Raw genomic sequence first — 26,043 nt, 5'->3', positions numbered from 1 at the left:
GGGTCCTGCCGAGTCAGCTCAATGTGAGGTTTAGGGATGTCTTCAGTATAGCTCCATCTTTCGTCATCCCCTTAGCGTCACCTTTCATCACGCGTAGGCATATGCCTGGTATGGCGTATTGCTCATCCCTTCTGATGTATGGGTCACTATAGAGACTTCGATGCTGAGGTCTCTGCGGCTGGGGTTGTTCGGTCCCACTGGTCAGCGGGGATACGTATCCGGCGTCATGCTTCATAAAGACCATTCGGTATCTCTTTCACGGTGTGGGCATTGGTTGGTGATGTCCCATCGTGCCGACGTGGCTCGATGGTACTAGGTAGGATCTTCCTTTCAGTAGAGGTGTTCGTCTGAAAGCCGACTGTCGTCTTGCTGGGTTGCTCAGTGGTCAAGTTGAATGATAGCCCTGTCTCACTGGGTTACTCGGCTCGGCAGGTAGGTTGATCCGTAGCCTGCTGGTTTACTCGACAGTACTTATTCAGCGAGCGGATCGGTCAGCTTTGCGGGTCATCACCGGTAGGCCATTTGGACTTTTACGTCGAGCTGCTCAGCATGTGAGCCGCCCGGTTAGTGGACCGTCATTGGATGCATTTGGGCCTTTTTCGAGTAGCCTGTTCTCAGGTTTTGTGAGTTCTGTCATATCTACGTGTAACGCTTTTTCAAAATTCCTTATGGAAGCTGAAGAAGTAGCGTGGATTTGTCATCTCGCGCTGCCACGTTTGACTTTGGACTTGCTGCCACGTTTGGTAGTTGCTACTTGCTACACCGGAGGAAGAAGAACAAGTAGTGCTTTTCTTCTCTTGTCACGTTCACGGGGCGGCCGATCGACCGTTCACCTCGCCCGACGGCCCAAGCAGCCCATGTCTTCGTCGGGCCCCTCCCCGGCGACGGGAATCCACGCGTCGCCGCCGTTGGGCCTTTTGCCGGCGACGGGAACCCATCACACCAGGTATGCCGTATGCCCGCCCGCACCTTCTCTTCCCTCCCCTTCCCCATGTGCAAAATCGAGCGCCGTAACCCCCTAACATGACCCGCCGTTTGGCTCTCTGTATCCGGATCTCGGATCTCGGTAAAGCCGTGGGATTCTGGAATTATTCATGATGATTATTTGGTTTCCCATTCTGATATTCTTTTTTTCCCCACTAGTGATCCATCGTTAACCCATCAGAGCAACCCTCGTTTAGGAAATTAGTACCCAAGATCAATTTCTGTTCGATCCTCAAATCAAGATATGTTACTGGAAGGTTTGCTTTGCGAACAATGTTATTTGGGTTTGTATTTTCTGGGAGAAGGTTTTTATGCTATGTGACCCACCCCAAAAAATGTTATTTGTCGATTATTTTGTTATACACAGAAAACTGAAATATATGAATCTTAAAGGACCATTTTAATTTTATATTGCTAAATCAGGGCATGATGCAATTGGACATTCAAGTTATGTAAGCATTTAAGAATATGAAAGCATTTGATTATATTGCTAAATCAAATTTGATGCTAGCTAGTGACATTCAGATTTGAACCCATAGTGGATCAGGGCTCGATGCTATTTAACACTTTACACTTCACCCCTCCACATCACTACTGTGCGGTCTTTTAGAGATGTGTTACAGGCTGTGCTTAGACGATATTGCCACTGCAGATGGACAGACGGAATTGCCCTTTTTTCTTCTTCCAATTGGACGATATGTTCTGTTGGCATCAAAGCATACATCATAGGTTCTATATTTGATTGTTTTTCTACTATTGGCAGGTCATGGGGCAAAACAACCTCCACAAGTTTTACTGGTTCTACCACCAAACATGAGCAGAGCTTGCATGGAAATGTTAAGCCGTTGCAATTGGCGGCAAATGAATCCTCTCGTTTGGCTTACAGAAGTCCAGCACTTAAAAACCAGTGGAATCTTCCTGCTAGTTCTTCCTCCACTAATGTGGTTACCACCTTTGATGATAACGAACACGTGTCTTCCAGTGTTATTGAAGAAAAAGTTGGAGTACTGTTATTAAACCTTGGTGGTCCAGAGACACTTGACGATGTTCAACCATTTTTATTCAACCTATTTGCTGATCCAGTAAGTGGTTATATTATACCCAATTACCACCGCCATTGTAATTTTCCTGCCAGTGGACCTGTTCATTATTTGTATCTAGCCAATTTATTAAATGCTATCTGACAACTTTGGATGATTGTATGCAACTCCTTAACATGGGCTTCTGAACTAATCAGCCTAGCAATTGTGGAGCCTAAAGAAAAAAATAACCTTATTTGTGTGTTTTACCAATTGAAGATTCTATTTTAATTCCTCTCCCTGGTAGTTGATTCTTGAATGAGTGCCAACTAAAACAAAAACTTCTGTTTGTCTGTGCTACTGAACACAGCAAGAACTAATTTACTAATGGCTTGTTTGGTTGCCGCCCTGGCCTGGGAGCGCTGGCCAGGCAGCTCAATCCAGCCCCAGGCATTGAAAATCGGACGCTTGGGATTGCTGCCTAGGCCAGGCAGGTTTCCTAGTCTTCAAACCAAACAAGCCCTAAGATCTCTCATTAGTTATGTAAATTTCTAAATTCAGATTCCATCTTCCTTGTATGTGTACTGAATTTGTTTTCTTCATCGTTACAGTACAGTTTTAAAAGTTATCATAATTTTTTTATTGGTCAGGATATCATTCGACTCCCTAGGCTCTTCAGGTTTCTTCAAAGACCACTGGCCAAACTTATTTCTACTTTTAGAGCTCCTAAGAGTAAAGAAGGGTATGCTTCAATTGGTGGTGGGTCGCCGTTAAGGAAAATTACTGATGAACAGGTATAAGTTCACAAGGCTGACCTTATTTCAAAATCACTGTTGCATTTTGTCAGGGCCTAAGGAGGCCCACGGAGGGGCTGCGATAGCAGCAGCCATGGGACCTCCAAGGGAGATTAGATAAGGATAGTTAGAGATAAGATTAGAAGATTAATTGATATTTGTCGGGGACCATAATTAGGGGTACCCTCAAGACGCCTAATTCTCAGTTGGTAACCCCCATCAGCATAAAGCTGCAGAGGCCTGATGGGTGCGATTAAGTCAGGGATCAGTCCATACGAGTGACTCGATCACGCTTCGCCCGAGCCTAGCCTCGGCCAAGGGCAGCCGACCTCGAGGGACTTCCGTCTCGCCCGAGGCCCCCCTTTTAACGGCGGACGCATCTCCGGCTCGCCCGAGGCCTTGGCTTCGCTAAGAAGCAACCCTGACTAAATCGCCGCACCGACTGACCGAGTTGCAGGAGCATTTAACGCAAAGGTGGCCTGACACCTTTATCCTGACGCGCGCCCCCCGGCAGTGCCGAAGTGACCGCCGTCACTCCGCCGCACCACTGACCGGTCTGACAGAAGGACAGCGCCGCCTGCGCCACTCCGACTGCACTGCCACTCGACAGAGTGAGTCTGACAGGCAGTCAGGCCTTGCCAAAGGCGCCATAGGAAGCTCCGCTCCGCCCGACCCAGGGCTCGGACTCGGGCTCAGCCCCGGAAGACGGCGAACTCCGCTCTGCCCGACCCCAGGGCTCGGACTCGGGGTAAGACCCGGAAGACGGCGAACTCCGCTCCGCCCGACCCCAGGGCTCGGACTCGGGCTAAGACCCGGAAGACGGCGAACTCCGCTCCGCCCGACCCCAGGGCTCGGACTCGGGCTAAGACCCGGAAGACGGCGAACTCCGCTCCGCCCGACCCCAGGGCTCGGACTCGGGCTAAGACCCGGAAGACGACGAACTCCGCTCCGCCCGACCCCAGGGCTCGGACTCGGGCTAAGACCCGGAAGACGGCGAACTCCGCTCCGCCCGACCCCAGGGCTCGGACTCGGGCTAAGACCCGGAAGACGACGAACTCCGCTCCGCCCGACCCCAGAGCTCGGACTCGGGCTGAGGCCCGGAAGACGACGAACTCCGCTTCGCCCGACCCCAGGGCTCGGACTCCGCCCTGGCCTCTGCCGAACGACCTCCGCCTCGCCCGACCCAGGGGCTCGGGCTCGGCCTCGCCCACGGAAGACAGACTCGACCTCGGCTTCGGAGGAGCCCCCACGTCGCCCGACCTAGGGCACGGGCCCGCCACGTCAACGGGAAGCGCCATCATCATCCTACCCCGAGCCGACTCGGGTCACGAAGAACAAGACCGGTGTCCCCTCTGGCTAGCTCCGCCAGATGGGCAATGATGGCGCCCCACAAGCTCTGTGACGACGGCGGCTCTCAGCTCTCTTACGGAAGCAGGGGGACGTCAGCAAGGACTCGACCGCTCCGACAGCTGTCCCTCCGCCAGGCTCCGTTGCTCCTCCGACAGCCACGACATCACGCCAGCAGGGTGCCAAGATCTCTCCGGCTGCCACATTGGCATGTACTTAGGGCGCTAGCTCTCCCTCCGCTAGACACGTAGCACTCTGCTACACCCCCATTGTACACCTGGATCCTCTCCTTACGCCTATAAAAGGAAGGACCAGGGCCTTCTTAGGGAAGGTTGGCCGCGCGGGGACGAGGACGGGACAGGCGCTCTCTTGGGGCCGCTCGCTTCCCTCACCCGCGTGGACGCTTGTAACCCCCCTACTGCAAGCGCACCCGACCTGGGCGCGGGACGAACACGAAGGCCGCGGGATCTCCACCTCTCTCACGCCCGTCTCCGGACACCTCGCCTCTCCCCCCTTCGCGCTCGCCCACGCGCTCGACCCATCTGGGCTGGGGCACGCGGCACACTCACTCGTCGGCTCGGGGACCCCCCGGTCTCGAAACGCCGACAGTTGGCGCGCCAGGTAGGGGGCCTGCTGCGTGCTGACGAACAGCTTCCCGTCAAGCTCCAGATGGGCAGTCTCCAGCAACCTCTCCGGCCCGGGACGGTGCTCCGTTTCGGGAGTCTTGAGTTCATGTCCTTCGACGGCAGCTACGACATGATACTCCTTCCACCGCCGCGCGACAACGACAATGGCGCCCGACATCCCGCCCGCCGGCGGCGAAACCGACGACATCTTCCCCGCGCGGTGGAAGAACAACATTCGAGCTCGCCCCGTCCTCTCCCCCGCCAACGGAGGAGGAGGCGGGGCAACCAAGGCCAAGCGGGAGGCCACGCTTCGTCGGCTGTCGAGCGAATCGACGTCCCCAGCGCCCCGACGGAGGGCACGCCGGGCGTCGACCTCGCGTTCGAGACGAAGGCAAGCGCCGTCCCCCCGCGACACGCTGATCCCGAGCAAGAAGACGACGCCAGCACGCTCGCGGAAAGCCTGCAGGACGTCGCCCTCGTACCTGAGATGACGGTGCAACCAGTCCCCGATGTGACTACGTCGCTCCGCGTCGACCAAAAGGTACTAACTAACTCTCATCTTACGTCATTTCGACTCGGCCTCGACCCGCCAAGCGACCTCGCTTTGGCGGGCGCTCTCATTGAGGCGAGTGCAACCCCACTAGGGTTTCGTATGCGGTCGCCTTGGGACCGATTGACGGACGTCTCGACCTACGGGCCCTCTGGGTCCGAGGAAGATGACGATCCCAGCATCTGTTGGGGTTTCTCTGGACTTGGCAACCCCAGTGCCATGCGGGACTTCATGACCGCATGTGACTACTGCCTCTCCGACTGTTCCGACGGAAGCCGCAGCCTTGACGACGAGGACTGCGGCCCAAGCCGCGAATGTTTCCACGTCGAGCTAGGGGATCCCTCCGAAGGCAACCATCTTGGCATGCCGGAGGACGGTGATTTTCCTAGGCCGGTGCCTCGCGCCGACATCTCGCGGGAGCTAGCTGTGGTCCCCGTTCCGGCGGGGGGTCACGACCCACAGCTCGAGCAAGTCCGCGGGGCGCAGGCCAGGCTCGACGAGGGAACAGGGGCGCTTGAGACGATCCGCCGGGACGTCGGGCAGGTATGGGCGGGCCAACCCCCGGCCGGAGAAATACGTCACCTGCCCCAAGGTCTCCAGCACCGCGTCGCCAACGATGTCAGGCTCAGGCCGCCGCCCGCATCCAGCGGGGTTGGTCAAAACCTGGCAGCCGCAGCGATGCTCCTCCGCACGATGTCGGAGCCATCAACCACCGAGGGTCGGCGAATCCAAGAAGAGCTCAAGAATCTCCTGGAAGGCGCTGCGGCCCGACGGGCCGAGAGCGCTGCCTCCCGGAGGCAGGGATACCCCTCGGAACCTCACGCCGCGACTTCCCGATTTATGCGGGAAGCCTCGGTCTATACCGGACGCACGCGCAACACCGCGCCTGCGGCCCCGGGCCACCTCGGCAACGAGCACCATCGACGCGACTGTTGGGCCCACCTCGACGAAAGGGTGCGCCGAGGCTACCACCCCAGGCGTGGGGGGCGCTACGACAGCGGGGAGGATCGGAGTCCCTCGCCCGAACCACCCGGTCCGCAAGCCTTCAGTCGGGCCATCCGACGGGCGCCGTTCCCGACCCGGTTCCGACCCCCGACTACTATCACGAAGTATTCGGGGGAAACGAGACCGGAACTGTGGCTCGCGGACTACCGCCTGGCCTGCCAACTGGGTGGAACGGACGACGACAACCTCATCATCCGTAACCTCCCCCTGTTCCTCTCCGACACTGCTCGCGCCTGGTTGGAGCACCTGCCTCCGGGGCAGATCTCCAACTGGGACGACTTAGTCCAAGCCTTCGCCGGCAATTTCCAGGGCACGTACGTGCGCCCCGAAAATTCCTGGGACCTTCGGAGCTGCCGGCAACAGCCAGGAGAGTCGCTCCGGGACTACATCCGGCGATTCTCGAAGCAGCGCACCGAGCTGCCCAACATCACCGACTCGGATGTCATCGGCGCGTTCCTTGCCGGCACCACCTGCCGCGACCTGGTGAATAAGTTGGGTCGCAAGACCCCCACCAGGGCGAGCGAGCTGATGGACATCGCCACCAAGTTCGCCTCTGGTCAGGAGGCGGTTGAGGCCATCTTCCGAAAGGACAAGCAGCCCCAGGGCCGCCCATCGGAAGAGGCTCCCGAGGTGTCTACTCCGCGCGGCGCCAAGAAGAAGGGCAAGAAGAAGTCGCAATCGAAACGCGACGCCGCTGACGCGGACCTTGTCGCCGCCGCCGAGTACAAGAACCCTCGGAAGCCCCCCGGAGGTGCTAACCTCTTCGACAAGATGCTCAAGGAGCCGTGCCCCTACCATCAGGGGCCCGTCAAGCACACCCTCGAGGAGTGCGTCATGCTTCGGCGCCACTTCCACAGGGCCGGGCCACCCGCGGAGGGTGGCAGGGCCCACGACGACGACAAGAAAGAAGATCACCAAGCAGGAGAATACCCCGAGGTCCGCGACTGCTTCATGATCTACGGTGGGCATGCGGCGAATGCCTCGGCTCGGCATCACAAGCAAGAGCGCCGGGAGGTCTGCTCGATGAAGGTGGCGGCGCCAGTCTACCTAGACTGGTCCGACAAGCCCATCACCTTCGACCAGGCCGACCACCCCGACCATGTGCCGAGCCCGGGGAAATACCCGCTCGTCGTCGACCCCATCGTCGGCGACGTCAGGCTCACCAAGGTCCTGATGGATGGGGGCAGCTGCCTCAACATCATCTACGCCGAGACCCTCAAGCTCCTGCGCGTCGATCTGTCCTCCGTCCGGGCAGGCGCTGCGCCCTTCCACGGGATCATCCCTGGGAAGCGCGTCCAGCCCCTCGGACGACTTGACCTCCCCGTCTGCTTCGGAACGCCCTCCAACTTCCGAAGGGAGACCTTGACGTTCGAGGTGGTCGGGTTCCGAGGAACCTACCACGCGGTACTGGGAAGGCCATGCTACGCGAAGTTCATGGCCGTCCCCAACTACACCTACCTGAAGCTCAAGATGCCGGGCCCCAACGGGGTCATCACCATCGGCCCCACGTACAAACACGCGTTCGAATGCGACGTGGAGTGCGTGGAGTACGCCGAGGCCCTCGCCGAGTCCGAGGCCCTCATCGCCGACCTGGAGAACCTCTCCAAAGAGGTGCCGGACGTGAAGCGTCATGCCGGCAACTTCGAGCCAGCGGAGACGGTTAAGGCCGTCCCTCTCGACCCCAGTGGCGACACCTCCAAGCAGATCCGGATCGGTTCCGGGCTCGACCCCAAATAGGAAGCAGTGCTCGTCGACTTTCTCTGCGCAAACGCCGACGTCTTTGCGTGGAGTCCCTCGGACATGCTCGGCATACCGAGGGAGGTCGCCGAGCACTCGCTGGATATTCGGGCCGGAGCCCGACCCGTCAGGCAGCCTCTGCGCCGATTCGACGAGGAGAAGCGCAGACTGATAGGCGAGGAGATCCACAAGCTAATGGCAGCAGGGTTCATCAAAGAGGTATTCCATCCCGAATGGCTTGCCAACCCTGTGCTTGTGAGGAAGAAAGGGGGGAAATGGCGGATGTGTGTAGACTACACTGGTCTCAACAAAGCATGTCCGAAGGTTCCCTACCCTCTGCCTCGCATCGATCAAATCGTGGATTCCACTGCTGGGTGCGAAACCCTGTCCTTCCTCGATGCCTACTCAGGGTATCACCAAATCCGGATGAAAGAGTCCGACCAGCTCGCGACTTCTTTCATCACGCCGTTCGGCATGTACTGCTATGTCACCATGCCGTTCGGTTTGAGGAATGCGGGCGCGACGTACCAGCGGTGCATGAACCATGTGTTCGGCGAACACATCGGTCGCACAGTCGAGGCCTACGTCGATGACATCGTAGTCAAGACAAGAAAGGCTTCCGACCTCCTCTCCGACCTTGAAGTGACATTCCGATGTCTCAAGGCGAAAGGAGTCAAGCTCAATCCTGAGAAGTGTGTCTTCGGGGTGCCCCGGGGCATGCTCCTGGGGTTCATCGTCTCCGAGCGAGGCATCGAAGCCAACCCGGAGAAGATCGCAGCTATCACCAGCATGGGACCCATCAAGGACTTAAAAGGCGTACAGAGGGTCATGAGATGCCTCGCGGCCCTGAGCCGCTTCATCTCACGCCTCGGCGAAAGAGGTCTGCCTCTGTACCGGCTCTTAAGGAAGACCGAGTGTTTCGCTTGGACCCCTGAGGCCGAGGAAGCCCTCGGGAACCTGAAGGCGCTCCTTACAAAGGCGCCTGTCTTGGTGCCCCCCGCTGATGGAGAAGCCCTCTTGGTCTACGTCGCCGCTACCACTCAGGTGGTTAGCGCCGCGATTGTGGTCGAGAGGCAAGAGGAAGGGCATGCGTTGCCCGTTCAGAGGCCAGTCTACTTCGTCAGCGAGGTACTGTCCGAGACCAAGATCCGCTACCCACAAGTTCAGAAGCTGTTGTATGCTGTGATCCTGACGAGGCGGAAGTTACGACACTACTTCGAGTCTCATCCGGTAACTGTGGTGTCATCCTTCCCCCTGGGGGAGATCATCCAGTGCCGAGAGGCCTCGGGCAAGATCGCAAAGTGGGCGGTGGAAATCATGGGCGAAACAATCTCGTTCGCCCCTCGGAAGGCCATCAAGTCCCAGGTGTTGGCGGACTTCGTAGCCGAATGGGTCGACACCCAGCTACCGACGGCTCCGATCCAACCGGAGCTCTGGACCATGTTTTTCGACGGGTCGCTGATGAAGACGAGAGCCGGCGCGGGCCTGCTCTTCATCTCGCCCCTCGGGAAGCACCTGCGCTATGTGCTACGCCTCCATTTCCCGGCGTCCAACAATGTGGCTGAGTACGAGGCTCTGGTCAACGGGTTGCGGATCGCCATCGAGCTAGGGGTCAGACGCCTCGACGCCCGCGGTGACTCGCAGCTCGTCATCGACCAAGTCATGAAGAACTCCCACTGCCGCGACCCGAAGATGGAGGCCTACTGCGATGAGGTTCGGCGCCTGGAAGACAAGTTATACGGGCTCGAGCTCAACCACATCGCTCGGCGCTACAACGAGACTGCGGACGAGCTGGCTAAAATAGCCTCGGGGCGAACAACGGTTCCCCTGGACGTCTTCTCCCGGGATCTGCATCGACCCTCCGTCAAGATCGACGACGCTCCAGAGCCCGAGGCACCCTTGGCACAGCCCGAGGTGCCCTCGGCACAGCCCGAGGCACCCTCGGCTCAACCCGCGGCACCCTCGGCTCAGCCCGAGGCGTCCGCGGTTCAGCCCGAGGTACCCTCGGCCCCCGGGGGTGAGGCACTGGACATCGGGGAGGGGCAGAGCGGGGCCACGCCTGATCGAGATTGGCAGGCCCCGTACCTGCGATATCTCCGCCAGGGAGAGCTACCCCTCGACCAAGCCGAGGCTCGGCGGGTAGCTCGACGCGCCAAGTCGTTCGTCTTGCTGGGCGATGAGGAGGAGCTCTACCACCGGAGCCCCTCGGGCGTCCTCCAGCGATGCATCTCCATCGCCGAAGGTCAGGAACTCCTGCAAGAAATACACTCGGGGGCTTGCGGCCATCATGCAGCGCCTCGAGCCCTTGTCGGGAATGCTTTCCGGCAAGGCTTCTACTGGCCGACGGCGGTGGCTGACGCCACTAGAATTGTCCGCACCTGCGAAGGGTGCCAATTCTATGCGAAGCAGACCCACCTGCCCGCTCAGGCTCTGCAGACGATACCCATCACCTGGCCCTTTGCTGTATGGGGTCTGGACCTCGTCGGTCCCTTGCAGAAGGCGCCCGGGGGCTACACGCACCTGCTGGTCGCCATCGACAAATTCTCCAAGTGGATCGAGGTCCGACCCCTGAACAGCATCAGGTCCGAGCAGGCGGTGGCGTTCTTCACCAACATCATCCATCGCTTCGGGGTCCCAAACTCCATCATCACCGACAACGGTACCCAGTTCACCGGCAAAAAATTCCTGGATTTTTGCGAGGATCACCACATCCGGGTGGACTGGGCTGCCGTGGCTCATCCCATGTCGAATGGGCAAGTAGAGCGTGCCAACGGCATGATTCTACAAGGGCTCAAGCCTCGGATTTACAACGGCCTCAACAAGTTCGGCAAGCGATGGATGAAGGAGCTCCCCTCGGTGGTCTGGAGCCTGAGGACAACGCCAAGCCGGGCCACGGGTTTCACGCCGTTCTTCCTGGTCTACGGGGCAGAGGCCATCTTGCCCACTGACCTGGAATACGGCTCCCCGAGGACGAGGGCCTACAACGATCAAAGCAACCAAGCTAGCCGAGAAGACTCACTGGACCAGCTGGAAGAGGCTCGGGACAAGGCCTTACTACACTCGGCGCGGTACCAGCAGTCCCTGCGACGCTACCACGCCCGAGGGGTCCGGTCCCGAGACCTCCAGGTGGGCGACCTGGTGCTTCGGCTGCGGCAAGACGCCCGAGGGAGGCACAAACTCACGCCCCCCTGGGAGGGGCCATTCGTCATCGCCAAAGTTCTGAAGCCCGGAACATACAAGCTGGCCAACAATCAAGGCGAGATCTACGGCAACGCTTGGAACATCAAACAGCTATGTCGCTTCTACCCTTAAGATGTTTTCAAATTGTTCATATACCTCGCACCCACGCAAAGTTTAGTCATCAAGGAAGGGTCGGCCTCGCCTCGGCAAAGCCCGACCCTCCCTCGGGGGCTAAAAGGGGGGAGACCCCCTCTGCGTCGAAATTTTCCTCGAAAAAGGATCTCTTTTTAGCAGAACTTCTTTCGTGCTTTTTGACTACTTCGAAAAGCGGATCCTGGAAACGACGGAGTACACATAAGCAGCCAAGGCTGACCGAGCCGAGGGACTCCTACGCCTCCGGGATACGGATACCTCACTCATCACCTTCTGCGATAAGTAACTCGCGTTCGGATAAAGCGACTCCGTGGACCGAACAAGTCTTCACGTTCGGAAGCTCTTCTGCCAAAGCGGTCCTTCAAGCTTTCTCGACTAAGTCGGAGACAGGGCCTCATGGACGGGCGAAAGTACGCGTAAGCGGCAAGGCCGACCGAGCCGAGGGACTCCCACGCCTCTGGGATACGGATACTTCACTCATCACCTTCCGCGAGAAGCAACTCTCGCCCACACAAACATCCCTGTTACCGACGGAAAGTCCAGATGCTCGGAACAAGAGGAAAAGAGACGCAGCTTTACAAGCGCAGCGAGGGTGTGTTTTCTGGCCTCAGCGACCGCAGAAGGCACACACTACAAGACAATCTGATCCTGCAGGCTCGGGTCTTCACGCTGAAGGGGGCTGCAGCACCCTCGGCATCGACGACGCCTTCAGCGAGGTCCGACCCAGCCTCGGACGGCGACGCGGTCCAGGGACTTCTCCGGGAATCCGGCCCGAGCAGGCGGCTCGGCCGGTTACCCCTGGGGCCTCGGCCAACCATTTTCCAAGGGCGCCAGCCCGACCCGAGGCCTCGGCTGATCGACTCCGGCGTCGGCCCCGCTGACGGGCAACCCGGCTAGGCTCCGGCCAACCAGGTTCCCATTTTCGAGCCAACTCCGCCTCTGTTCGTACTGATATCGCTACCCCTGGCCTCGGCTCATCGAAGAGCGGCCAAGGGGTCCCTTTAACTAAGCTAGAGGAGCCTCAGACAACAAGGCCGATCGAGCCGAGGGACTCCTACGCCTCTGGGATACGGATACCTCACTCGTCACCTTGACACGGGGCGACTCATGCTTGGTGAAGCGGTTCAGATAATCGACAGGCGAGACTTAGTGCTCGAAAATAAGGAAAAAACACGGCTCCGTGCCGAAATTACATACATGTTCAGGCCTCGACAGCCACAATGAACAAAAACACTGGCATGTGCCATCACAAACGGAACTCCGGTTCCCCCTCCGCAGGTACGAACAACCCCACTCCGAGGGGGAAGGCCTGCGGAGCAACGGAAGGCCGACGAACGGCGCGCCGTCACCTGCTCCAGCAGCGGCGACGACGACGACTTCTGCTCCGGGGGGTTGAACAGCGGCAGCACTGACCTCAGGGCGGGTGCTGCCGCTAGGAGGCCCCCGCCCATGCCGAAACTCGTAAGGCAAGGACGGGCAGAAGGCCGTAGAGTTGGAGGTCAGCCCGTGGCCGGCCCTGGCTATCACGCCGGCGGAAGAACCTCTTCCAGCTGCCGCGGCAGACGCCGGCGTCGCGAGCGGCTCCGAAGCCACTCGCGTCCGAAAGCCGGGCACGCTGCAGCTGCCAGCGCCACGGACAACAACCGCTCCTCCGCCCATCACTGGGTGAAGGAGCGGGCCACCGCCCACGCAGGGGCCGACTCCAACTCGGCACTCTCCCCTCCCCAGCCTTGGTGATGAAAATCCTTGAGGCTGAGGGAGGGGCAGAGGCCGCAGCCCGGCTCGCTTTCCCCCACCATCAAGCCGGAGGTCACCATCCGGGGTGACCGCCGGTGGAGGGGTGCGGCCGGGCTGCATGATGAAAATCCTTGAAGCCGAACGATGGCTGAAAGGTACCAACTCCCACGGAGTTGCGTTCCTCCAACGAGGAGGCGGAAAGACGGCGGATACCCCCCATCCGGCGGCTTGGAAGATGGAAAGACACGACGCATAAGGGAGGAAGAAGACATGGTTGCCTTCCGAAAGGGGTCGCCCTCTTTTTAAAGACGACTCTCCCTACGTGCGCCCCCAAACGCCACGGGCCGAGTCTTCTCCAACACGCTCCAAGGCCCTTCCCTGCGGCGCGGGGGCTAGGTCCCGCATGTCATGCAAACCGGCTCAGAGCAGAAGAAGCCAAACCGCCGCGCGTGGTGCACGCAACCGCCCAGCGGTTACAAGCGACCCCCCACTTTTGCCCAGACCAACGGGCGGAAGGGGCGGGCAGCCATGCAGGCGGCGTGCAACCGCGCCAGGTGGACGCGCTTCTCCGACTTCGGACACGCCAGCTTGGAGGCCCAGGCCCACGCGTCACGCAACCAGCGCGCCAGTTGCTGCATGCAAGCAACCGCACCGCCACTTGTACCACCGTCGCACCTCTTCGGTTGCGGAGCCTATGCCGCGACTCGAGGCGACCCAGCGCACGACCCAGCAGCGCCAGCCTGGCGCAACGGTCAATGCGGCCGAAAGTGGGCCGGCAGTAATGACGGTGGCAGGCGGGCGGGAGCAGCGGTCACGTCGTCAGCCAGGCTCACGTCCCATCCAGGGACAGCAAGAGAGCCTCCTCCCACGGCGTGAAGACGGTGCGCCCGTGACCCGTTCCTCGAACGGCTCGCGCACGCGAAACGGCCGCCTCGCCAACCACTCGCCCCGTCGCATTAACTCCGCGGCGGGACAGGCGGCGCCTCTGGCAGGAGAAGCGGACGACGCTTCGCCTTCGCCGTAATAACCGCGCCAAAAAAGGTACGCCACATCGTTCGATTTCGTATCCTTTTCCTTTTTTTTCCTCTTTCTCTATCTCTTGCAACAGGGACTGGGAAAGGGGGATACCCCGAAAGGGATCCTTCTCTGCGAAGGAACAGGGCTCCGAGCCCCCCCTACTGATCAGAGGTGCGAAGGCTGGCCCTCCGAAGGGTTCAACAGTCGCCTCAGATCGCGTGGGCCCGACACCCACTACTGGTCAGGGGTTCGAAGGCCAGCCCCCCGAAGGGCTCCATGGCCGCCTCAGGCTACTCGGGCTCCGCGCCCATTACTGATCAGGGGTTCGAAGGCTGGCCCCCGAAGGGTTCACAGTCGCCTCAGACGCCGAGCGAGGGATGACCAGGGGTACGTTCGATACATAACCGAGGCTCGGGCTGCGCTCCCGAGGTACCCTAGGACATTTCCGAGACCAGCGGGAACGATCTTGTAACGGAATCCCATCGGAGGGAGGCATCGAGCCCTCGGACCCCGTCGCCAGGGGACCGGGTCCGGCAGATCACCCGCAGGTACTTTTGGGCGTGCCTCTGGGCCCCTAGCCGACCCCCAACGAACGGGGCACGGACGTCCACTCGGATCACCCGCTCGCAGCTCACCGGAGACACCATGTTCGGTGCCCATCGAGGGTAACATGGCGCTTTCCTTCCTCCTCCTTGCGGAAAGGCGACGCAGGGGCGTATGTAAAAAAGCCGAGTCTGTCCCTGATCGTCCTCTCGCCCTGTGCGGAGGCTCGGGGGCTGCTCTCGCAAACCCGGCTCCGGCCAGACCGTTGACAGCGTCAACATACCAGCCCGAGAGCTTGGGCCCCGACCGTGCACCCGGGCTACGGCCAGTTCGCATGAGGGAACAACCAGACCAGCCGAAGCATTACGCAAGGCATTAAGACCTCGAAGGAGTGAAACCACTCCTCCGAGGCCTCGGGGGCTACACCCGGCGGGTGCGCTCGCGCGCACCCACCGGAACAAAATGCAACCGAGAAAGGCTGGTCCCCTTGCAAAAAAGTGCGACGAAAGCCTCCAAGCGAGTGCTAACACTCCCTTCGAGGCTCGGGGGCTACTGTCGGGGACCATAATTAGGGGTACCCTCAAGACGCCTAATTCTCAGCTGGTAACCCCCATCAGCATAAAGCTGCAGAGGCCTGATGGATGCGATTAAGTCAGGGATCAGTCCATACGAGTGACTCGATCACGCTTCGCCCGAGCCTAGCCTCGGCCAAGGGCAGCCGACCTCGAGGGACTTCCGTCTCGCCCGAGGCCCCCCTTTTAACGGCGGACGCATCTCCGGCTCGCCCGAGGCCTTGGCTTCGCTAAGAAGCAACCCTGACTAAATCGCCGCACCGACTGACCGAGTTGCAGGAGCATTTAACGCAAAGGTGGCCTGACACCTTTATCCTGACGCGCGCCCCCCGGCAGTGCCGAAGTGACCGCCGTCACTCCGCCGCACCACTGACCGGTCTGACAGAAGGACAGCGCCGCCTGTGCCACTCCGATTGCAGTGCCACTCGACAGAGTGAGTCTGACAGGCAGTCAGGCCTTGCCAAAGGCGCCATAGGAAGCTCCGCTCCGCCCGACCCAGGGCTCGGACTCGGGCTCAGCCCCGGAAGACGGCGAACTCCGCTCTGCCCGACCCCAGGGCTCGGACTCGGGCTAAGACCCGGAAGACGGCGAACTCCGCTCCGCCCGACCCCAGGGCTCGGACTCGGGCTAAGACCCGGAAGACGGCGAACTCCGCTCCGCCCGACCCCAGGGCTCGGACTCGGGCTAAGACCCGGAAGACGACGAACTCCGCTCTGCCCGACCCCAGGGCTCAGACTCGGGCTAAGACCCGGAAGACGACGAACTCCGCTCCGCCCGACCCCAGAGCTCGGACTCGGGCTGAGGCCCGGAAGACGACGAACTCCGCTTCGCCCGACCCCAGGGCTCGGACTCCGCCCTGGCCTCTGCCGAACGACCTCCGCCTCGCCCGACCCAGGGGCTCGGCCTCGGCCTCGGCCACGGAAGACAGACTCGACCTCGGCTTCGGAGGAGCCCCCACGTCGCCCGACCTAGGGCACGGGCCCGCCACGTCAACGGGAAGCGCCATCATCATCCTACCCCGAGCCGACTCGGGTCACGAAGAACAAGACCGGTGTCCCCTCTGGCTAGCTCCGCCAGATGGGCAATGATGGCGCCCCACAAGCTCTGTGACGACGGCGGCTCTCAGCTCTCTTACGGAAGCAGGGGGACGTCAGCAAGGACTCGACCGCTCCGACAGCTGTCCCTCCGCCAGGCTCCGTTGCTCCTCCGACAGCCACGACATCACGCCAGCAGGGTGCCAAGATCTCTCCGGCTGCCACATTGGCATGTACTTAGGGCGCTAGCTCTCCCTCCGCTAGACACGTAGCACTCTGCTACACCCCCATTGTACACCTGGATCCTCTCCTTACGCCTATAAAAGGAAGGACCAGGGCCTTCTTAGGGAAGGTTGGCCGCGCGGGGACGAGGACGGGACAGGCGCTCTCTTGGGGCCGCTCGCTTCCCTCACCCGCGTGGACGCTTGTAACCCCCCTACTGCAAGCGCACCCGACCTGGGCACGGGACGAACACGAAGGCCGCAGGATCTCCACCTCTCTCACGCCCGTCTCCGGACACCTCGCCTCTCCCCCCTTCGCGCTCGCCCACGCGCTCGACCCATCTGGGCTGGGGCACGCGGCACACTCACTCGTCGGCTCGGGGACCCCCCGGTCTCGAAACGCCGACAATATTATTTTGGAGAGTAGTTGAGATTATCTAGGAAGGTTATCAATTAGTAGTTTGTTGAGAGTTTTTAGGAGAGTTTTAAGGAGATAAGGATCTCTAGCTAGATAGAGACATCCAACTGTCATATTTATGTAATCAATGGATGAGAAATAAAGTAGGCAAGAATTAGAAGGGAGAAACTCTTCTCTTGCTCGGCCGTGGGCAGAGGCCCCCGGCCGACGTTCATGCCCATCGATACCCTTCTCCAATCCCTCACCGATCTAGCAACCATAACATCTGGTATCGGCTAGCTTGGGTTTCGATCTGATCCTATGACTTCTGCTGCCAATTTCGCGGCGTCATCCTGGCAACCGGCGTCCCCATCTCCATAGACTGCGCCGCATGTCACCTCCGTCACGTCGTCCTGGCAACCGACGTCCCCATCTCCATGGGCTGCGTCGTATACCATCTTCGTCACGCCATCCTGGCAACCGGCGTCCCCATCTCTATGGGCAGCATCGCCTGTCAATTTTGTCACCACATCCTGGACGTCGGCGTGCCCATCTCCAGGGACAACACCAAATTTCGTCACATCATCTTCGTTGACGCCGTCTCCGTCCCCATGGGCGACGCCACTAGGGGCAACCAATGACTCAGCAATCACCAGCTCCATCGATGGGGGACTTGTAGACCAACATAAGGGCTGATCTCGCAAAGATACCAGCCACGCTCCAAAAGGTTGAGCAAGGGCTACTGCAAATTAAGGTAGCAGTGCAACATGAGCAGCACCAGCTGGCGTTGTCTGCACGGCTCCAGACGTCGGCGGCTGTGGGCATACAAGCCGCTGCTCGTGGCTTCCTTGCACGACAGAGAGTGCGGGAGATGCGCCGACAGATGCTCGAGGCAGCCTTGGTGACGGTTGACCTCGGTACACGGGGGCGCGACCTCACCCTGTCGGACGGCCATCAGCAGCGGCACCGGGCCGCTATCTCCAAGTGCGAGCATGGTACATGTCCCACGGGCGACGAACTTCCAACTCTACGGCAACGGCGGTAAGGAAGGCACTCCCCTCGTCATCGGCAAGGGCGCACTATTTAGCGCCACCACATTCCGCTACCGGCCGCCACGAGGGCGCCTCCGCTGGTTATTGTTACGACCTATTCCAGGTGCCCGTCCATGTGCTCCCCTTTCGTCCAGATGGCGTCCATGGGATCCAGGTGGCTGCACACATGCAACTCCAATGCGCGGAGGGTGTCTGCCTTATCTTATGGGGTCAAAAAAATTCAGATTCCGAATAATAAGACAAGCTGAGATGTAAAAGGCTTGTCTTCTAGGTGTCTGGTTTTGGGTCAAGTAGACTCGATATTTGAGCACCCGTCATGTTGCAGCTCGAGGACGAGCTGCTTGTCCAGGAGGGGTGTATTGTCAGGGCCTAAGGAGGCCCACGGAGGGGCTGCGATAGCAGCAGCCATGGGACCTCCAAGGGGATTAGATAAGGATAGTTAGCGATAAGATTAGAAGATTAGTTGATATTATTTTGGAGAGTAGTTGAGATTATCTAGGAAGGTTATCAGTTAGTAGTTTGTTGAGAGTTTTAAGGAGATAAGGATCTCTAGCTAGATATAGTCAGCCAGCTGGCATATTTATGTAATCAATAGATGAGAAATAAAGTAGGCAAGAATTAGAAGGGAGAAACCATTCTCTTGCTCGGCCGTGGGTAGAGGCCCCCGGCCGACGTTTCTGCCCATCGATACCCCTCTCCAATCCCTCACCGATCTAGCAACCATAACACATTTCTTTACTTTTGACCTATTTCATTGATTGTGGTTTTATCAGCTTGTTCAAAACTTTTAAATCTGTAAATCTCCCAGGACATTTATATCATTACAGTGTAAATCACATTCTTAGTGAAATAACTGATATTTCAGGCGAATGCTTTGAAGATTGCCCTGGAAAAGAAAAAATTGAACGCAAACATATATGTTGGGATGCGGTATTGGTACCCTTTCACAGAAGAGGCCATTGATCAAGTAAATTGCTGTGCCCATCTTTTATGTCTCTTCAGCATTCAATCACTTTCCAAATGTATTTCATTCTAGCATCTAGCAGAAAAGCATTGTCATGCATTCGAAAGACCATAGTACCTACCTTCATTGAGTGGCATATGTAGAGTTGTCCCTAATAACTCCGGCACTCCGCCTGCATATGTGTTTGCCTGGCCATGTATGAGCTAACAATAAGCACATGATAGGTACATTTTTGCAGCCTTCATTGTTTCAGACGGATCCTCTGTGATTGAATTCAAAAGGAGAATAATTTTTTTGAGAGAAATTGACAAAGTAATAATCTGGCTAAGTGGCTACTTCAATTTTGATTGCAAGTTCTTTACCTTTTAGTAATGATGGTGTATCAGAAAAGTAATTTTAAGTAATCTCGAAATTTTAGACTGAAAATATGTTTATTATCGAGATTTAGAAGCTAGAATAATATAACCTGGAATGTATTATTTTAAATATATATTTCTCATGTGGAGTCAATGCTTGCATTATTTTATTTGACATTTTGATCCTCTTTTACATAAGTTTCATATGTTAGAATGATCATTCCTTGTCAATTCAACTCTTGTCTGATGATTAACTATTTCTTGTTTTTGGTTAATGATAGATTAAAAAGGATAAGATTACCAAGCTCGTTGTTCTTCCCCTTTACCCTCAGTACTCCATATCAACAAGTGGGTCAAGCATTCGTGTTCTCCAAGACATTGTCAAGTAGGATCCCTTCTCTATACAAGACCCTTTTTTATTTTCTCTAAACGCAAGAGAGCTGTATATATTTTATATTAAGAGGAAGAGGGTAAAGAAATCAAACAACACACACAACCTCACTCCTAGGTGCTGAACATTACACTCAAGAAACTACCGCAACCAACAAAACATTGCCACTAATTATTCCCTCATTGTAAGGCCACAATGAAGGACATCGACACCAGCTCTAGCATATAGATCCTATCGTCTTTGATGCTACAAGAACCTGAAATACTTATGACCGTTTCCATGCAGGGAAGATTCATATTTTTCTGGTTTGCCAATTTCCATTATTGAATCATGGTACCAACGAGATGGCTATGTGAAATCAATGTCTGACCTAATTGAAAAGGAGCTCTCCGCCTTCTCCAATCCTGAAGAGGTGCACTATTGCTAATTCCACCTCCATCTTTATTCTACAGTTAGCATGTGATAGCAGAGGGTTACTTGTTTCATCTACACATTCCAAATTTAAGTACATCCATTCACTAACTGAACAATTCCCTTCAAAGAGGAAGTTTATTTGAACAATTCCTTTTCTAGACCCCACTCCTGTTGGAGCCTCCGGCACTGGGTCTGCCCTTATTATTTGGCATTGTTATAAGTATCTTTCTCAGGATAAACTTGATCAGTAATATACACAAATGTGTTAAGCGTAGCTAATGCAAATGTTATCAGTAGTTCTATAAGGCACTAACAAAATAATACCTCCATGGCACTTTGATTTGTTACCTTTACTAACATACTAGCACAAAATCATTAGTCTAAGATGTGTTCTGACATCCATGTTATTTTCCTAGTAGTACCAGTTATTGTTTTTGCTAAAAGCAGCATGACAGTTAGTTCATAGATAATCATGAAAAATTCTGCTGTAATTTCATTCTCATAATACTTTATATTGTTGTGAAAATGAATGACAGGTTATGATATTCTTCAGTGCACATGGTGTGCCACTTACCTATGTTGAGGATGCTGGAGATCCTTACAGAGATCAGATGGAGGATTGTATTGCTTTGATCATGGGGGAGTTAAGATCAAGAGGAATCTTAAATAGTCACACTTTGGCGTACCAGGTAAATGCTATTAAAATTTGGTAGGTAATTGTTTCACTAACAACGGAGTTGTGCCCTTATGTTTTAATGATCACCTTGTAAGAACACTAGGAATGGAAACTGCCAAGTTATATAGGCTTCAGGAGTTACCAGTTCCTTAATTTTCCAGGTCACCATTAACTAGTGTTAACATTTATTGTACACGCAGAGTCGGGTGGGGCCAGTTCAATGGCTGAAGCCATATACTGATGAAGTTTTAGTAGAACTTGGTCAAAAGGGTGTGAAGAGCCTCCTGGCTGTTCCAGTAAGGTAATCAAGTTTAGCATTTCTGGCCATCTACTCGCCATCTCTGTTTGCAAAAAATCTTGCATTTTGTTCCCTTGCAATAAATAGTTGTACTAATGAACGGGGAACTTATTCCAAACACAGCTTTGTGAGTGAGCACATCGAGACATTGGAAGAAATTGACATGGAGTACAAGGAGTTGGCTCTGGAATCAGGCATCAAGAACTGGGGTCGGGTTCCTGCTCTTGGATGCACTTCAACATTCATCTCCGACCTTGCAGATGCTGTCGTCGAAGCCCTGCCCTCTGCTTCAGCGCTCGCGACCAGAAAGCCTGACGACATCGATTCCAGCATGGACCTGACGCATTACCTCACCAAGATGCTGTTTGGCTCAATCTTGGCATTTGTCCTGCTGCTATCACCAAGGCTAGTTTCCGCCTTCCGGAGCACCATGCTTTAAGTTTTTCTCCAAAGCACTAAATTTGAGATTGAGAATGAGATATTTCATTTTGGACCTTTTTTTCCTCCTTAATAGAATGATGTGCAGTTCTTCTGCTCGTTCCAGAGAAAAAAATAACTGCTAGGAACTCACAAGGTAGTAGGGGATTGCAAAAGGGATGTGAACAGCTGTTTTGATCGAAGTTGTCTATAAATACCGTGCTCACGGACTCTGTATTTTAATGGTTTCTTGTGCTCGACTAATTTTGTTGTTCTTGTCCAAGGTTTTGCGAACTCTTTCTTTTTGGTTGTTTTTTTCTTCTTGGTTGTATTCACGATGTCCGGAGAAAAACTTGCCTTCACAACTTGTGCCGGTTCCGAGGAAGACCTGCCTCTGCTGGGCATCGATGCCCCCGTCACCAGGTTACCATACTCTGGAGCCAGTAAGCAGATGGAGGATTAGACAGAAACAGGTGGTTCGATTGACTGGTTAGAGAGAAACAGATGAGGATGCCAGCCAATAAAATGTCGACTAGATGCTGGTATGAATTCAGCTGAATTAAGTTGATCATCAGACACTCGTACATATATATCCATCTTGTACATCCATTGCCCCTAGCTAGTAGGTCCTATTTAGGATGTTGTTTGGTTCATATAATTGTAACGTGATACCGATAACGCTAAATCATGTTTGTTTAAGTCCAATATAATCAGATACCACACTAAAAATGGATACAGGCTTATTCAAATTTATTACCGTTGTGAATCATTAATGTTGTTTAGTTCACAAAATGTAACGTAAATGGTAACGGTAATGATTCACGCTTGAGTATCAGCGGTAACAAATTTGAATAGGCCGATATCAAATCGTAATGTGGTATGCGATTACGGTTGGACTTAAGGTTTAACGTTATCAGTTATCTGTCACATTACAAATATGTGAATCAAATAGTACTTGGTGACAGGAAAACAAAATTGAATGAAGAAACATAAGCGTGGTCCCTGGATGATATATAGATAGATGATGTGTACTCTAGCTGCCGCTGCTAGCAGAGCTTATTAGCAAGGACATAGTACCAGCAGCAAGTAGGAAGTGTGCAGCATTAATAATTTGCTAGCTCGCGCAGACAGTGCCGTATGGTACATGCAATTGCGAAATGCAGCTGATGATCCATGATGCGACAGGACTTGACCACTACCTGCTTTGCTTGTATATAGACATTTATGATTTATGCAACGTATTGCAACTGCTTAAGGGCCTGTTCGTTTGACATGGAACGAAGGGAGGGAATAAATCTGGCTTGGATTCCTTCAATAATTACTATAAGTTTTGGAGATTTGGAATTAATCTTGGTCTATTCCAGCAGAAACGAACGGGCCCTAACTGGTCTCCCAATGTGATTTTAACATCTTCACCATATTTCGTGAGCTATAGCTCACTGATTTTTAGGTGTTTTTTGGGTCCCAGAACTATCAAGCCCTTGATATTCTTAGGCCACTAGATGTACCTTAGTTGAGACAACAATTTTCTAGCTAGTTTCTGCTCACAAATAAGTGGTTCTTTGGAATTTCTTCACTTGGGGAAGATCAAATACCCGAGGTCATGCGTTTTTATTTTGCCATTTTGGGTTTGTGATTCTTTGGCTTTTTGTTTGCTTCACCATGTCAAATATGAAAATCTAGGAACTTATCCATATGTTATTTTTCTTAGGCCTATTTTCTTGTGTAGAATTTTGACATCTCATGTTCTCGGGCCGATTTTCATGAGCCATAGCGCACTTGTTTTAGGTGTTTTTGGGTCCCAGAACTATAGTCCTAGACATTATTAGGACACTATTATGGCCAACAAGATGTACCTAGCCGAGGTAACATTTTTCTAGCTTGTTTTTTGCTCACAAACAACAAGTCCTTTAGCATTTCTACATCCGCGAGTAGCTCAAATACCGAGTCATGAGTTTTTTTTCAATAATTTGGGTTTGTGACCTAGGATTTTTGTTTCTTGTAACATGTTAAATATGGCAATCTAAGAACTCGACCACCTGTTATTTTTCTTAGGCCCATTTTGTTTTGTAGATTTTGACGCATGTTTTCACTATTTTTCATGAGCCATAGCTCACTTGTATTAGGTTGTTTCTGGAGTGCCGTAACTATAGACAGGTGTACGACAAGCGTAAATCACATTCTTAGATTTTTCTGGAGACTATTTGTTTGTGGAAAATTCATAGGTGTTAGCGTTTGGTACTACCGAAAAGGATAAATTATGACCATTTTGGAGAAAAATACCGGTTGCATGCCCATTGATGATTGGTGAGAGGCTCCTATTCCTCACTCCATATGTTTTTACCATAAATCATATTCTTGGATTTTTGGTGAAGACTATTTCTTTGTGAAAAATCCATAGGTGTCCATGGATCATTGGTGAGAGGCTCTAAATCCTTATCCCACAAATGTTTCCATGCCATAACTCAATTTCTTGGATTTTGTTTGGAGACCGTTTCTTCATGAAAAAACTATATCTGTTAGCCTTCGATGTTGCTGAAAGCGGCTATTCATAACGGGTTTCAACAAAAATATTGATTGTATCCCCCATCGATGCATGAGTTTTCGTTAATGCCGATGGCTAACACCTATGGATTTTTTACCGATAAATGATCTTCACCAAAAACCAAATAAAGTGGTTTATGTCAAGAAACATGTGTGGGTTAAGTAATAGGAGATTCTCACTCACAATCAATGGGCGTATGGCCAGCATTTTTGGCCGAAAACAGCTAAAGCGTGAGTTTTGTTTAATATCGAAGGCTAACACTATGAATTTTTAGCCAAGAACCGCCAAAGTGTGAGTTTTCGTTAATATCGAAGGCTAACATCTATGGATTTTTTACCGATAAATGGTCTTCACCAAAAACCAAATAATATGTTGTGCGTCAAGTAAAAATGTGTGGGGGTAAGTAATAGGTTGGTCTCCACAAAAAACTAAATAATGTGGTGTGCATCAAGTAAACATGTGTGAGGTGAGTAATAGAAGACTCTCACTCACGATCGATGGGTGTATGCCAAGTATTTTTGGCCGCATGAATTTTTGTTAATATCGAAGGATAACACTTATGAATTTTTTACAGACAAACGATCTCAACAAAAAACCAAATAATGTGATTTATGTCAAAGAAACACGTATGGGATAAGCAATATAAGCCTCTCACTGACAATCAATGGGCATATGGCTGACATTGTTGGCCGAAAACAACCAATACATCGGTTTTCGTTAATATTGAAGGCTCCACCAAAATCCAAATAATATGATTTATGTTAAGGCAATATGTGTGGGGTAAGTAATAGAAGACTCTCGCTCATGATCAACGGGCATATGACAACCATTTTGGGCCAAAAACGGCCAAAGCGTGAGTTTTCATTAATATCTAAGGCTAGCACCCATAGATTTTTATAGACAAATGGTATCCACCAAAAACTAAATAAAATGGTTTCTGACAAGGAAACATGTGTGGGTCAAGTAATAGGAGACTCTCACTCACGATCAATGAGCATATGGCCAGCATTTTTGACAAAAAACGACCAAAGCGTGAGTTTTCGTTAATATTGAAGTTTAACTTCTATGGATTTTTCTGATAAATGGTCTCCACCAAAAACCAAATGATATGGTTTATTCCAAGGAAACATGTGTGGAGTAAGTAATATGAGATTCTCACTCACGATCAATGGGCATATTGCTGGCATTTTTAATCGAAAACAGACAAAACGTGAGTTTTTGTAAATATTGAAGGCTAACACCCATGAATTTTTGACCGACAAATGGTCTCCACAAAAATCCAAATTATGTGATTTATGTTAAAGAAACTTGTGTGGGGTATGTAATAGGAGACTCTCTCTCTCTTACGATCAATAGGTATATGGCCAGCATTTTTGGCCAAAAACGGCCAAAGCGTGAGTTTTCGTTAATATCTAAGGCTAAAACCTATGGATTTTTACAGACAAATGGTATACACCAAAAACTAAATAATGTGGTTTATGCCAAGGAAACATGTGTGGGTTATGTAATAGGAGACTCACTCTCGATCAATGGGCACATGACCAACATTTCTGGTTGAAAACAGCCAAAACGTGAGTTTTCATTAATATCAAATGCTAATACCTATGGATTTTTCTATCAATAAATGGTGTCCACCAAATATAATTAATGTGGTTTATGTTAACAAAACATATGTGGGGTAAGTAATAGGAGACTCTCGGTCAAGATCAATGGGTATATGGCCAGGATTTTTGGCCGAAAACGGCCAAAGCGTGAGTTTTCATTAATATCTAAGGCTAAAACCTATGGATTTTTACAAACAAATGGTATACATCTGTCGGTACCCTGAAATAGAGGTACCCCTTACTACAGTATGAAGACGCGATACCCACGCGGCTATCTCTAGTCGCGAGGTAAACAGCGACCGACCCCACCACATGGACGGCTCCGGGGCCGCCACGTGGCTAGAGAAGACAATATCCCCCAAGGTATCAACAGTGGGTCTGGACCCCCATAGGAAAGTGTCGGACCCCTG

At 53.7% G+C, this 26,043-nt stretch overlaps 1 protein-coding gene across 1 annotated transcript; it reads left to right on the top strand.

The window, feature by feature from the left end:
- The first annotated feature begins 612 nt into the window (after positions 1-612).
- On the top strand, positions 613-21,767 carry LOC100284108 (ferrochelatase-2). The gene is made up of 9 exons (NM_001157005.2): positions 613-946; positions 1,748-2,066; positions 2,654-2,797; positions 18,834-18,935; positions 19,570-19,673; positions 19,965-20,091; positions 20,630-20,782; positions 20,970-21,070; positions 21,191-21,767. The coding sequence occupies exons 1-9, from the start codon at positions 858-860 to the stop codon at positions 21,504-21,506; spliced, it is 1,455 nt and encodes a 484-aa protein (NP_001150477.1). The 5' UTR covers positions 613-857; the 3' UTR covers positions 21,507-21,767.
- Positions 21,768-26,043: the final 4,276 nt, after the last annotated feature.

This window comes from Zea mays, chromosome 5 (assembly GCF_902167145.1).
Source record: "Zea mays cultivar B73 chromosome 5, Zm-B73-REFERENCE-NAM-5.0, whole genome shotgun sequence".
In the NCBI taxonomy this organism is placed as follows: domain Eukaryota; kingdom Viridiplantae; phylum Streptophyta; class Magnoliopsida; order Poales; family Poaceae; genus Zea; species Zea mays.
Note: the sequence above shows the minus strand (reverse complement) of the source record. Positions and strands in the feature narration are given on the sequence as shown.

Excerpts from the sequence above, each read along its gene's own strand:
- LOC100284108 (NM_001157005.2), top strand. The coding sequence starts at position 858 with ATGTCTTCGTCGGGCCCCTCCCCGGCGACGGGAATCCACGCGTCGCCG. Across the intron at positions 2,798-18,833 it reads GGAAAATTACTGATGAACAG|GCGAATGCTTTGAAGATTGC; the intron begins GTATAAGTTCAC and ends CTGATATTTCAG. Across the intron at positions 18,936-19,569 it reads CAGAAGAGGCCATTGATCAA|ATTAAAAAGGATAAGATTAC; the intron begins GTAAATTGCTGT and ends GGTTAATGATAG.